The sequence below is a fragment of the Trichechus manatus genome, unplaced genomic scaffold (assembly GCF_000243295.1).
Source record: "Trichechus manatus latirostris isolate Lorelei unplaced genomic scaffold, TriManLat1.0 scaffold00040, whole genome shotgun sequence".
Taxonomy (NCBI): domain Eukaryota; kingdom Metazoa; phylum Chordata; class Mammalia; order Sirenia; family Trichechidae; genus Trichechus; species Trichechus manatus.
Genome location: NW_004443976.1, coordinates 796,768 through 809,272, shown reverse-complemented (window position 1 = coordinate 809,272; position 12,505 = coordinate 796,768). Strand labels below are relative to the sequence as shown.

At 37.9% G+C, this 12,505-nt stretch overlaps 1 protein-coding gene across 2 annotated transcripts in view; it reads right to left on the bottom strand.

Moving 5' to 3' along the window:
• TTC19 (tetratricopeptide repeat domain 19) overlaps nt 1-12,505 on the bottom strand; it is a 56,451-nt gene that overhangs the window by 4,154 nt on the left and 39,792 nt on the right. The window contains exons 8-9 of one of the 2 annotated variants that reach the window (XM_012555523.2): nt 1,700-1,854; nt 240-402 (exon numbers count right to left, since the gene is read on the bottom strand). In XM_012555523.2, coding sequence (XP_012410977.1) covers nt 240-402; nt 1,700-1,854 — 318 coding nt within the window. The remainder of the gene's footprint in view (nt 1-239; nt 403-1,699; nt 1,855-12,505) is intronic. The other variant, XM_023731059.1, reaches the window with a different exon arrangement.

Here is a 12,505-nt window from a genome sequence, read left to right as displayed (position 1 = left end):
TGCAAAGTCTTTCTCTAGCTTGATGTGTTTCAGCAGGCTAGTACAGGGCTACAAAAGTGATGTGAATTGATCACAATGGTATTTCAACCAAACAGCCCTTTTCTGCCCTTCTTCAGCCAGCCTTCTAACTTGGGAATTTCCTCATTGTCCCTTACCCTCCCTAAACACCACTGCATGGTTGTAAATACAGTCAGCATCCTTCCCTAAAGCAAGACAGTCAAGTTTCCACTGCTACCTACCTCTGTGCATCAGAACTGCAGCTAGATTACTGAGCACCATGTGTAGCTCAGGGTGTTTTATCTGTCTTGCCAGATCTGATGCCCTTTGCACATAAATGAAGGCCTCATCAAAGTGGCCCTGTGCATCCAGAGTAGTAGCCAGGTCATTCATCAGCACAATGGTCTAGATACGGAAGAAACACAGCTTTTTCTTTAAAAACACACCTACACAGATTCAACATTAGAGTTTGATAAACTGTGACTATATACTTAAGATTTTATCTTACCTAGCAATCCTCAAAAGGTGAGGAATATCAGCCTTTAACAAACTGTGTGTACTTATTTTTCACACTGTAAGTGGACACTGCTTCAACCCTCAAATTATATAAATCTAGAACAGGGTGAATATTATTTATCCAACTAATTATTAAATTAGAAGCACCAAATGAAAAATAACAAAAAGGAGCTATAATGTCCCATTTAAGGTCCAACAATCTTGAGAAGCCAGCTCCCTATGGCCTCACTGCCTCTGGAGCCATACTGTATTATAATGTAACTCACTGGTGATCCTGGTACTCATCAAGAAGAAATATCTATTTAAGGAAGATTCTCATGAAGAATTTTTAAAATGTTGGTACTAAAAGGGTCTGGCTTCCCTGCCTTCTTCCCCACTGACGCCAGGCTTTCAGTCCCCTGATTCGAGCTAGTCCTTGGTGATCGGAATTCCATGCTTGCCTGTTTATGATTCCACTAAGGGGACTCTGTAATAAAGTCCCAAATCTCCTTCCTGGAGAGAATACATAGCTGAAAATCCCTTTTCTTCTAAAACTACTATTCACCCTGCCTTGGGACACGCTGACTCCAGTTAAAAATTCTGTGTCCTATGTTGGGGGCACTGAGCATTCCTAGACAAAGCAATTCAGTCTTTACCCTCTAAGAATTTGATAAAGGGGAGACACCAATAGATGATCTCAAGTCAGTGTGTTAGTGTTCTGATAGAAGCTTTACATGGTGTGTTCAATGTCAGTGGTTTTTAGTATGTCAGTCCCCCTGCCCACCCCACCCACATTTTAACGTGGGACAAGGAACACAAGAATCTTCATCTACTGACCGTTCTTCATAAGATTCTAATGAGGGGGTCTGCAGACTCCACTCTGAAACCCTGTGCTGTGCACTCTGAAGCCACGGAAGCACATGGTGCCTCATCAGACCTGCATTTTAGAAAGGTTGCTCCGCTGTGTAAACCATGGAAGTGTTCTTGGTAGACCTAGTAACTGATCAGACGTCCTGAATCCTTTTGGAAAACAAGTACATGGGGGGGAGGGGGGTGTTGTCGGGATGCAGAAAATGAACTGGGGACTGAGAAGGAGGATACTGCTAACCATCTGCTCATAATCTTTTCCCAATCTGTGTGGCATTTCATACCTGTAAATTTCGAAACTTCTGCTTTGCTATCCCTCTTCTATGTTTTCCTCCCTTACCTGAGGGTGTCTTTCTCCTTGTATTTCTTCAGAAATCCGCAAAGCTTTCTCATACATCTTTTGTGCCTGTGATGGCTGCTTGGTGAACAGAAGGTAGCGGGCATAGGAGTCTAAGCACATGCCCAGGAGGAGGCGGGTATTGGCTTTCTCTTCCACTGAGGAGGAAATAAGAGTGATGCTGGGATATAACAAGTATAATATAGAAAGCACAGCACGTAACCTACCCTAGTCATTTTTCTTGTTACTAAGACCCACAAAACGTTTTAGCAGTATGTGGCCCACTGAATGTTTCACATCAGTTAGAGGTAACTTATAGATGGATTAACATCCAATTAAATGATGATATTCCAGACTAACAGGACTCGTGGAATTTTTTCTGGCATTTTAAGTAAGACTAAGAGTCCACACATCAATTAAAATGTGGAATTTTTTTTTGAAACTAATAATAATAAGCAGACACAGATGAAAATAAACCCAAAGGTGAATGAGTTAACAACAACATTAAAAAGTCTAGTGCCAACGAAAACGTTTTAAGGTGCAAAAAAAGCAAAGCAATAAGAAACTAGAGAACACACAGAATTCTGAAATGGAAAATCAAACCCAGATATAAAGAACAGTTAATCCATTAAAGATGCAACGATTCAGCACCTCTCGACACATTACAGAATTGACTCTGCAGTGTATGAAAAAGAACAAATTCAAAACACCTAATATCACATACAAAGAATTGGAGAACAGTAACCAATCTAAAGAAGAGCAACCAATATCAACTTGCACAAGTAAAGACAGTACAAATAATATAGAAATAGTAATAAGCTACAAGGAAATTCTGCAAACAACTCACATACAGGGATATAAATAGAGGTTATCTCAGATGATCTTACATAACAAGAACTATCAGACACCCAACTGAAGATGCTCACTTGATTTATTTACCAGCAAAGCTATCATTCATATCTAAACACCTTTCCATATCTTCAAATTTTTAGAAAATTTACAAATGGCATACAGAATTTAAAGAAGATTAAATTACTAAACTATAGTATGACTAAGTACTGAAGAGATAATTTCAAATAAAATAGTTGGCGGATGAGAATGGCTGTTGGAATAATACCAGGGGGTGAAAGGAAAGAAAGGATGAAACTTTTCTTCCTCAAAAAGAATTCTAAAGTTGTCTACTCTGGCTTAGTTATATATAAAAAGGTAAATAATGAAATCTTTTAAAATTTAATTAGTAGATTTTAAAATACTGATTGCCTTACAAGTTTAGTTTCAACGATTTATAACATGAAAATTATTTTTATAAATATAAAATTATATATAAATTTATAGATAAATATAATCAATATAAAAACGTAAAAAAGCAAAACATAAGATGGTACCAACTAATTACCATATGTAAAGATATATTTCTCTATTAAAAAGGAATACTGAAACATTAAATAAAAAATACCTAACCGTGAGCACTCTAAATGGCTAAGCAAACAAAAAAATCAAGAAGCAGCTGTAGTATTAACAGTATTGTGAGATACATGGTAATTATATAATGATAAGAGGCACAGTTAAAAGTGAAAACAGGACAAATCTCTGTGCCCCCTTTAAGTACAAAGAAGATAAGTTATTTGTAACAATGAAAAATTGGAAACAACCTAAATGTACAAAAGTGGGGTTAATGAAATACACTAGAATACCATATAGCTACCAAAATTCATGTTCTCTGAAAATATTTGACAACAAAGAAAAATGTTCACCATTTACCAAAAATACAACAAAATATAATGGGTGATTATTCTAATTCCAGAAACTATATGCTCCAAAAAAATGACTGCTGAATCTTATTAAGATTTGTAGTAATTCTCTTTAAGTTTCTATATTTTAAAAATATGCTCTTTTTACATTTTACAATTAGGAAAAAAATTTTCAATAGTGTAACTTAAAAAGTACAAGAATAACTGACAGAAGCAAGTCTAGTAGAAAATTATTACCTCAATTATCAGTAATGAAAATTAACCAGAGTGGAAGAAAAGGCAATAAAGCTTTCTAAAGAGCATAATTAATGAGGTAAAAAATTGGCAACAATATTTTTTTCAGCGTCAAGCATTATTTTAAAAATACATTTTAAATTTCTAGCACATTCTGACCAAAATAACATGAAAACAGAATATTTTTTGAAAGCCAAAGTTCTCTAAGAATAGGACCAAGCACGAAATAAAAACGTTCCATAACAAAACTTTAAGAAAATAATAAAAAGGTTCCATAACAAAACCTTTAGAACACTGCCAAGAGAAAATTTTACAGCTTTAAACTATATATATAAAGCGTTCCTTTTCTAATAAAAAAATTTTAAATGGTTCTTCAAAAATATTAATAAAAGAAACTGCTATAAGTTAAACAAGAAGAAACTAAGACAGCCTAATAACAACTGTGTAGAAGAAACTGAAGCTGTCATTAAAGCTATGAATGACTTCATTGTACTTGGATCAATAATCAACATCAAATGAAGTATTACACTTGGAAAATCTGCTGCAAAAAACCTCTCTGAAGTTTTCAAAAGTAAAGATGTCACTTTGATGACTAAGGTGCTCCTGAACCAAGCCATGGTCTTTTTCAATTGCCTCATATGCTCTGAAAGGCTGGACAGTGAGAATGGAAGACAGAAGAAGAATTGATGCATTTGAATCGTGGTGCTGGTGAAGAATACCATGGACTGCCAGGAAAATGAACAAATCAGCCTTAGAAGAAATACAACCAGAATGCACCTGAGAAGCGAGGATGGTGAGACTTTTTGGCTCCTTTACTTTGGACACGTCATCAGGAAAGACCAATCGCTAGAAAAGGACATCATGGTTCGTAAAACAGAAGATCCGCAGAAAAGAGGGAAACCTTCAATGAGATGGACTGACATGCTAGCCACAACAGTGGATGAAACATACCAACAATGATGATGAAGATGGTGTAGGGCCGGGCAACGTTTTGTTCTGTAATACATAAGGTTGTCATGAGTCTGAGCCAACTTGTCAGCAGCTAACAACAATAACTGAGAAATAAATTGGGATCATTTATACAGAGCTTCACAAAAATCAGTCCATAAAGCAAACAAGACTCATTACAGAAATTTTCACTCAAAATATTAGCAAACAGAATTCTCACATGTACTAAGGAGAAGACCAAGCAGCACTTATTCCAAGAATACAGTACACTTAACATACCACCACCAGGGCTCCTATTATCAAATTCGGCTTACATATAGACTGAAAAGTCATCTATAAAATAGTGATACAATTATAAGCATCTATAAAAATAGGAATAGAAATACTCCATGAACAAGAAAAAGAGCATCTCTAATTTAGGAAAACTTGGGCACAGGCCCCTAGCTCTCCCACAACCATCACAAACAATTAGGACTGCTTATCTGCAACAAAAAATAAATAAACAAAAGTACATACTTTAAAAAAAAAGCTCAAATGCAAGATAGTTTCCTACCGCAAAAAAAAAAAAAAATATATAGATAGATAGATATAGGAAAGACACAGATATAGGAAATAGTCTTAGACAACTGGTTGTTCATGAGGAAAAACAAAAAAGAAGCTATATCCTATTGTTAGTTGCCATCGAGTCATCGCCAACTCACACGACCTTATGTATAACATAACAAAACATCGACTGGTCCTGTGCCATCTTCATGATCACTGGTATGTTTGAGTCCATTTTTGTGCCTGTATTATATCCCTACCTCACACTGTATTAAAAAAATAAACTCTACATAAATTAAAGACCTAAATGTGAAAAGCCAGATATTTAAGAGAATATCTTTTTGACCTTAGAGCAGTGAAACGATATTATTAAACAAGATTCAAAATGTACAAACTATAAAGAAAAGAATCAACCGATTCCATTATATTCAAATGTAACTCTGTCTGTCAAACACCATAAAGTGAAAAGACAAGCCACAAAGGGTTATGTAACCCCCAAAATATAAGATGCACAAATACAAAAAGAACTCTTACAAATCATAAAAGATAATCCTTCAAAAAAATAAGTGAAGGATAGGAAGGCTTGATTTTCAGAAGAGGAAATCTGAATAGCCAATAAATAAATACACAAAAAGTTGTTCTTACTAGTAATCAGAGAAAATACACATTAAAAATACAATGAAATTCAATTTCATACCCACCAGACTGTCAAAAATTTTCAGTCTAACAATAAAAACGATATAAAGCAACAAGAACTCTTATACACTGCTAGTGAAAATGTCAACTGGTAAAACCACTTTGACAAGCAATTTGGTAATTTACAGTATATGCACTGCAGCAATTCCACTTTTAGGTATATACCCTAAGAAATATCTTGCATGTGAGCACAAAGAGGTCCAAGAGTGTTCAATGAAGCATTGTTTTCCACAGTGAAACACGTGGCACAAACTACATGTCCATCAACAGGAGAACTGTGGTGTATAGTGTGGCATACAATGATAACTACACTGCAATGGAATTAAATTAAAAATCAACAACAGAAAGAAATTTGGGAAATTCATAAATATACGGAAATTAACACGATCCTAAATAAAAGGTCAAAGAAGAGCTCACAAAGGAAATTATAAAATGCTTTGAGATGAATGAAAATGAAAACACAGCTAAAACTAGAGAAATTTTAACTATAAATGCCTATATTAGAAAAGACAGATCTTAAATCAAGGACCTAACTTCGCACCTTAAGAAACTAGAAAGAGGAAAGCAAACTAACCCCAAAGCAAGCAGGAGGGAAATAATAAAGATTAGATATAATGAAATAGAAAAATAATTATAACTAATGAAATAAAAAATTGGTTCTTTGAAAAGATCAACAAAATTGACAAAAACCAAGGAGAAACTACAGTCAGAAAAGTCCTTAATAAATTGAGATTGGTAAACATAATACAGAGGAGCTAAACTGTTAGATTAATAATCAGGTTAGTGTCACATTCCAGCAAACTCTCACCCAGTACTTAATGAGTATTAGGCACAGTCCTAGAGCATTTAATTCTCACAACTCTATGAGGTAAGTTCTACTATGACTCTCATTTATTGATGAGGAAACTGAGGAAAAGTTAAGTAATTTGTCCAGTCAAACTGCTAGTAAGTGGCAGAGTCAGGATTCGAACTCAGGATTCACGACTTCAAGCACTCACGAAACCAAAATATTACACCACCAAAATTACTTCAATTTTCCAGAAATGTTTTGATTATTTAAAACATGAAAATAAATGAAACCTTCATCTCACAGAAAGGAAGAGGAAAGAATCAATGGAAGAAAATCTCTTACTAATTTAAAGAAAGAAAATAAATCCATATAATTAAGACCTGGAAAAGGAATATGATACATAAGAGAATACAGTATATCATGCTTTAAAATTTTAACTCCATAAGAAAGTTTCTTCTAGGAAAATATAAGCTTGCAATATTCTTAAACAGATGCATCCATTTATTCAATAGATATTTATGAACACTTACTGTGTGCTTGGCTTTGTCCTAGGTAGTGAAATTAAATCAAGAAGATGGAAGAAACCTAAATGTGTGAGTAATCAAGGAAGGAAGATAAAAGTTGCCAGAGAATTAACTCTAAAGATCTGGCTCATACGGTTTGATAGATTCTACAGCTTTCAAGGAACAGATCATTACCATGCTAGATCCCAAACCTATTCCAGAAGAGAAATATAGAAAGCCTCTTAATTCATTTTATCACATTAACACAATCCTGCAACAAATAAACTATAGCTCTCACACAAGAAAGTAAATGCAAAAGTTCTAAATAAAATATCATCATTAAATATTATCCAGCAGTATAGTAAAGAACCTACAACAAGCAAGGTTGCTCTAGATATGTAATTTAAAAATCTATTCATAATTTGGTACCAAACCAGGCGTAAGACAAAGTTGCCTATCATCACTGTTCAGTGTTGATACAAGGGGGTGAGGAGAAGAAAAAGACCACGATATAACTACCTGAAAGTGAACATTATCACAATTTCCCAATGAATAATCATCTATCTATAGATGGCGTGAATTATCAACTGAAAAGCAAATAGTCAAGTAAAGTGGCCAGTTACAAAATAAATATGCAAAAATGAAGAGTGTTCCCATACATCACCACTAACTGGTTAGAAAATTCAACCGAAATTTAGATTTTGTTTATATCAACTACAAAAAGAAAAAAAAAAACAACCTGGAGCAAGATGGAAGAGTGAGAAGCTGCACCTCCTTCTCCCTCCGACAAAAACACCAAAAAAACAAAGCAGAAGCAACTTTGTCAGATCTCTGGAAACCAGTCAAAAGTTTAGAGCAGCTTAGCAAATGCTGAATCAAGAAAAAGGTGACAGATAAGCATAGGAAAGCTTTGGTTTACTGCTCCCTTGAGCCTCACTCCCTTCCTGGCACAGGGGACCCATCTCAGAGCAGCTGGTCGGCCTCCCAGAGAGAAAGCCTGTTCTCAGGCTCCAGGCCCAGGAGAGCACACTTTATTAGTAAGTTATTGTGTGTCTGTTCTAACTGGCATCAGGGCTGCCTGAAAGGCTGTAGCAAGGTCTTGTCTGGGTTTGACCACTCTCAGTGCTCACACAGAGAGGAGGGGCAGAGAGTAACACCAGAAGGCTGTAAGAACCTGTAGCCGCCTGGGGCTAAACAGTACCACTGAAGCATACAATAGGCACCTAAAAAGACTGGAAGAGAAGCTGGGAAGTTTCCTTTCGAAATCAAGGGTTTCAAAAGTACAGTGTATACAGGGCAATGAACAGAGCCACAACATGCTAAAGGCAAGATGCATGCACAGAAATGACCTGACAAGACCCTATGCTTTCACCTCAGGCTGACTCCTAGCCTCAGTGCAAGCCTGGCTAAGTGCTGAAGGAGGGGCTCCAGGACAGAGCCAATTAGCAAAGACTGGAAGGGTTTTTTTTGTTTGTTTGTTTTGGTTTTGACAGAAACAAGGAAATCTCTGTCCAAAAACCAGCTGAACATGAGCTACTTCAGTGTCCGGACACATCCAGAACAGCAGCTGTTGCAAAAATAGGGCAAATCGCTAAACAATTATGCACAGCTTTCAACAATTAAAAACAAAACAGCAAACCCTGAGGAAGGCAAGAATCTGATTTCCAGAGTCACCACATTATAACATTCAAATATCCCATTTTGAACAGAAAAAAAAATAAGGCATACAAAGAAACACGAAAGGAAGGCCCATTGAAAAGAACAAAATAGAGAAACCACACCTATGGAAGGCCAGATAATGGATTACAAGACAAAGACCTTAAAGAACAATATTAAATAAGCTCAAGGAGCTAAAGGAAAATATGGACAAAGAACTGAAGGAAATCAGGAAAGCTACATGTGAACAAGGAGCCCTGGTGGCACAGTGGTTAAGAGCTTGGCTGCTAACCAAAAGTTCAGCAGTTTGAATCCACCAGCTGCTCCTTGGAAACCCTATAGGGCAGTTCTACTCCATCCTACAGGGTCACTATGAGTCAGAATCAACTTGATGGCAATGGAGTTTTGGGATACGTGAACAAAACAAAAATACCTCAATAAAGAGAAACTATAAAAAGAAACCAAACGGAAATACTGGAGCTGAAAAGTACAATAAATGAAATGAAAAACTCACTGGGGGAGGGGTAGAGGGCTCAATAGCAGATTTGAGCTGGCAGAAGGAAGAATCAACAAATTTCAAGATAGGATAACTGAAATTATCAGGAACAAAGAAAAATAAACAGAGCCTAAGGGACTTGTGGGGTACCACAAGGTGAACCAACATATACATTATGGAAATCTCAGAAGTAGAAAGGGACAGAAAGAATATTTCAATAAATAATGGTCAAAAACTTCCCAAATGTGCTGAAAGACGAATCTACATACCTGTCTTAGTTATCTAGTGCTGCTACAACAGAAATACCACAAGTGGATGGCTTTAACAAAGAGAAGTTTATTTCTTCACAGTCAAGTAGGCTAGAAGTCCAAATTCAGGGGGTCAGCTCCAGGGGAACGCTTTTTCTCTCTGTCGGCCTTCTCATCAATGTTCCCCGGGACTAGGAGCTTCTCCACGCAGGGACCCCAAGTCCAAAGGACACACTCTGCTCCTGGCACTGCTTTATTAGTGGTATGAGGTCCCCCTGTCTCTCTGCTCACTTCTCTCTTTTATATCTCAAGAGATTGCCTCGAGACTCAGTCCAATCTTGCAGACTGAGTCCTGCCTCACTAACACAACTGCCGCCCATCCTCCCTCATTAACATCATAGAGGTAGGATTTACAACGCATGGGAAAATCACACAATCATGGCCCAGACAAACGGATACACACATTTTTGGGGGGATGTAATTCAATCCATGACATTCCACCCTATGGCCCCCAAAAAATCACATCCTTGCAACATACAAAACACATTCACCTTAGCAAAAGTCCACTCCAAGTCCAAAATCTAAAAATTCCTTTCATCTGTGAAATCTAGAATATAAGTTATCTGCTTCCAAAGGTACAATGGCACAACAGGCACAAGCTAGACACTTCCATTACAAATGGGAGAAACCAGAGAAAAAGAAGGGATAACAGGCACCAAGCAAGTCAGCAAAACACATTACATTAGCCTCCAAGGCTCTGAAAATAATCCTCTATTCTCTGAGACAATTTACACAATAGCCCTGCCCTCCAGAGTCTAGGTACTGGCCACAGTCTCCAGATTCTGAGTGGAGACCCCACGGCCCTGGGCTTCAGCTCTGCCTTCCAGGCCAACTGGGACACCAACTTTGCTCCCTCGGCTTTAGGCGCACCATTCTCCTAGTCCATCTGAATGGCAACTCCACCCTTAGAAACACCAGAGGCCATGGCGCCACCCTTTGAAACCCCAGCGGTCATGACCATACCTTTTGAGACTGAGGCAGCTTGGCTTCTTAAGTTCCTTTGCTCTTCAGCCTCTGCTTCCTGTGGCCTCTTGGCCCTCGGGCCTCAAGCCCGCATCTGCCCTGCTGGGGCAAGTGTTCCAAAGCTTGGTAGCTCCATCGATAAGTGCCCGGAGGCACCCCACTCCACCAGGAAGCCTCTGACACACAGGCACTCGGCTCTCTCGCTCTGTGGGTCGGCTCCAGTGCCATCTCGCTCTGGTCTCTTGGTTATGCTGCTTCTTGTTCTCTGCCGCTGCTGCTTCTCTATCCATTCAGTTTCAAAACGGCTTCCACATTTTAGGTATGTTAGAGCACCACCCCACTCTCGGTACCAAATTCTTAGTTATCTAGTGCTGCTATAAAAGAAATACCAAAAGGGGATGGCTTTAACAAAGAGAAGTTTATTTCCTCACAGTCAAGTAGGCTAAAAGTCCAATTTCAGGGTGTCAGCTCCAGGGGAAGGCTTTCTCTCTCTGTCAGCCTTCTCATCAATGTTCCCCGGGACTAGGAGCTTCTCCACTCAGGGACCCCAGGTCCAAAGGACACACTCTGCTCCCAGCATTACTTTCTTGGTGGTATGAGGTCCCCCTGTCTGTCTGCTCACTTCTCTCTCTTATATCTCAAGAGATTGCCTCGAGACACAATCCAATCTTGCAGACTGAGTCCTGCCTCACTAACACAACTGCCGCCCATCCTCCCTCACTAACATCATAGAGGCAGGATTCACAACACATGGGGAAATTACACAATACCAGGAATCATGGCCCAGCCAAACTGATACACACATCTTTTGGGGGACATAATTCAATCCATGACAACATCCAAGAAGCTCAATGAACTCCTAGTAGGAGAAAATTCCAGAAAATCCATCCTGAGACTCTTTATAATCAAACTCTTGAAAACTAAAGATACAGAATCTTGAGAGCAGCCAAGAGAGAAGCGAATCATGACATACAAGGGATCCTTAGAAACCATGGAGGCCAGAAGGCAGTTAAAGAGCTGAAAAGAAAGAACGGTCAACCAAGAATTCTATATCCAGAAAAAGTGTCCTTCAAAAGTGAGGGAAAAATTAACACATTCCCAGATAAACAAAGCTGAAGAAGTTTGTTACCAGGAGATCTGTCCTATAAGAAATGCTAAAGGGAGTACTTTAGGTTGAAATAAAAGGACACTAGATAGTAACTCAAAGCAGTATGATGAAGAAAAGATCTCCAGTAAAGGTAATTTCATGGGTAAACCTAAAAGCCAGTTTTATGGTATTTTTGGTTTGTAGCTCTATTTATGTCCTACATGATTTAAAGAGAAGTGTATAAAAAAAAGTAATTATGTTATTGGGCACACGGTATATACAGATGTAATCTGTGACGACAGTAGCATAAGGGGAGGGTAGGAGCAGCATGGAGCCCTAGTGGTACAGTGGTTAGGAGCTCGGCTGCTAAGCAAAAGGTCAGCAATGCGAACTCATCAGCCACTCCTTGGAAACCCTATGGGGCAGTTCTACTCTGTCCTATAGGGTCACTATCAGTTGGAATCAACTCAATGGCAACAGGTTAGGTTTTGGTTTGGTTTAGGAGCAGTATAGGAACAGAGTTTTAGTATGTTACTGAAGTTGTTGACATCAATTTAAACTAGACTATTATATAAATTTAGGATGTTAAATGTAATCCCCATGGTAACCACAAGGAAAATATCTAAAAAATATACACAAAAGGAACAAATACATAAAAACAAAAGTTTATTAGTGGTTACCAGGGGGTGTGTGGAAGCGTAGGGGTTATTGCTTAAGGGGTACTGAGTTTCTGTTTGGGGTGATGGAAAACTTTTGAAAATAAATAATGGTCAAAGTTGCACAACATAATGAATGTAATTAACGTCACTGAATTATACACTTAAAAATGGTTAA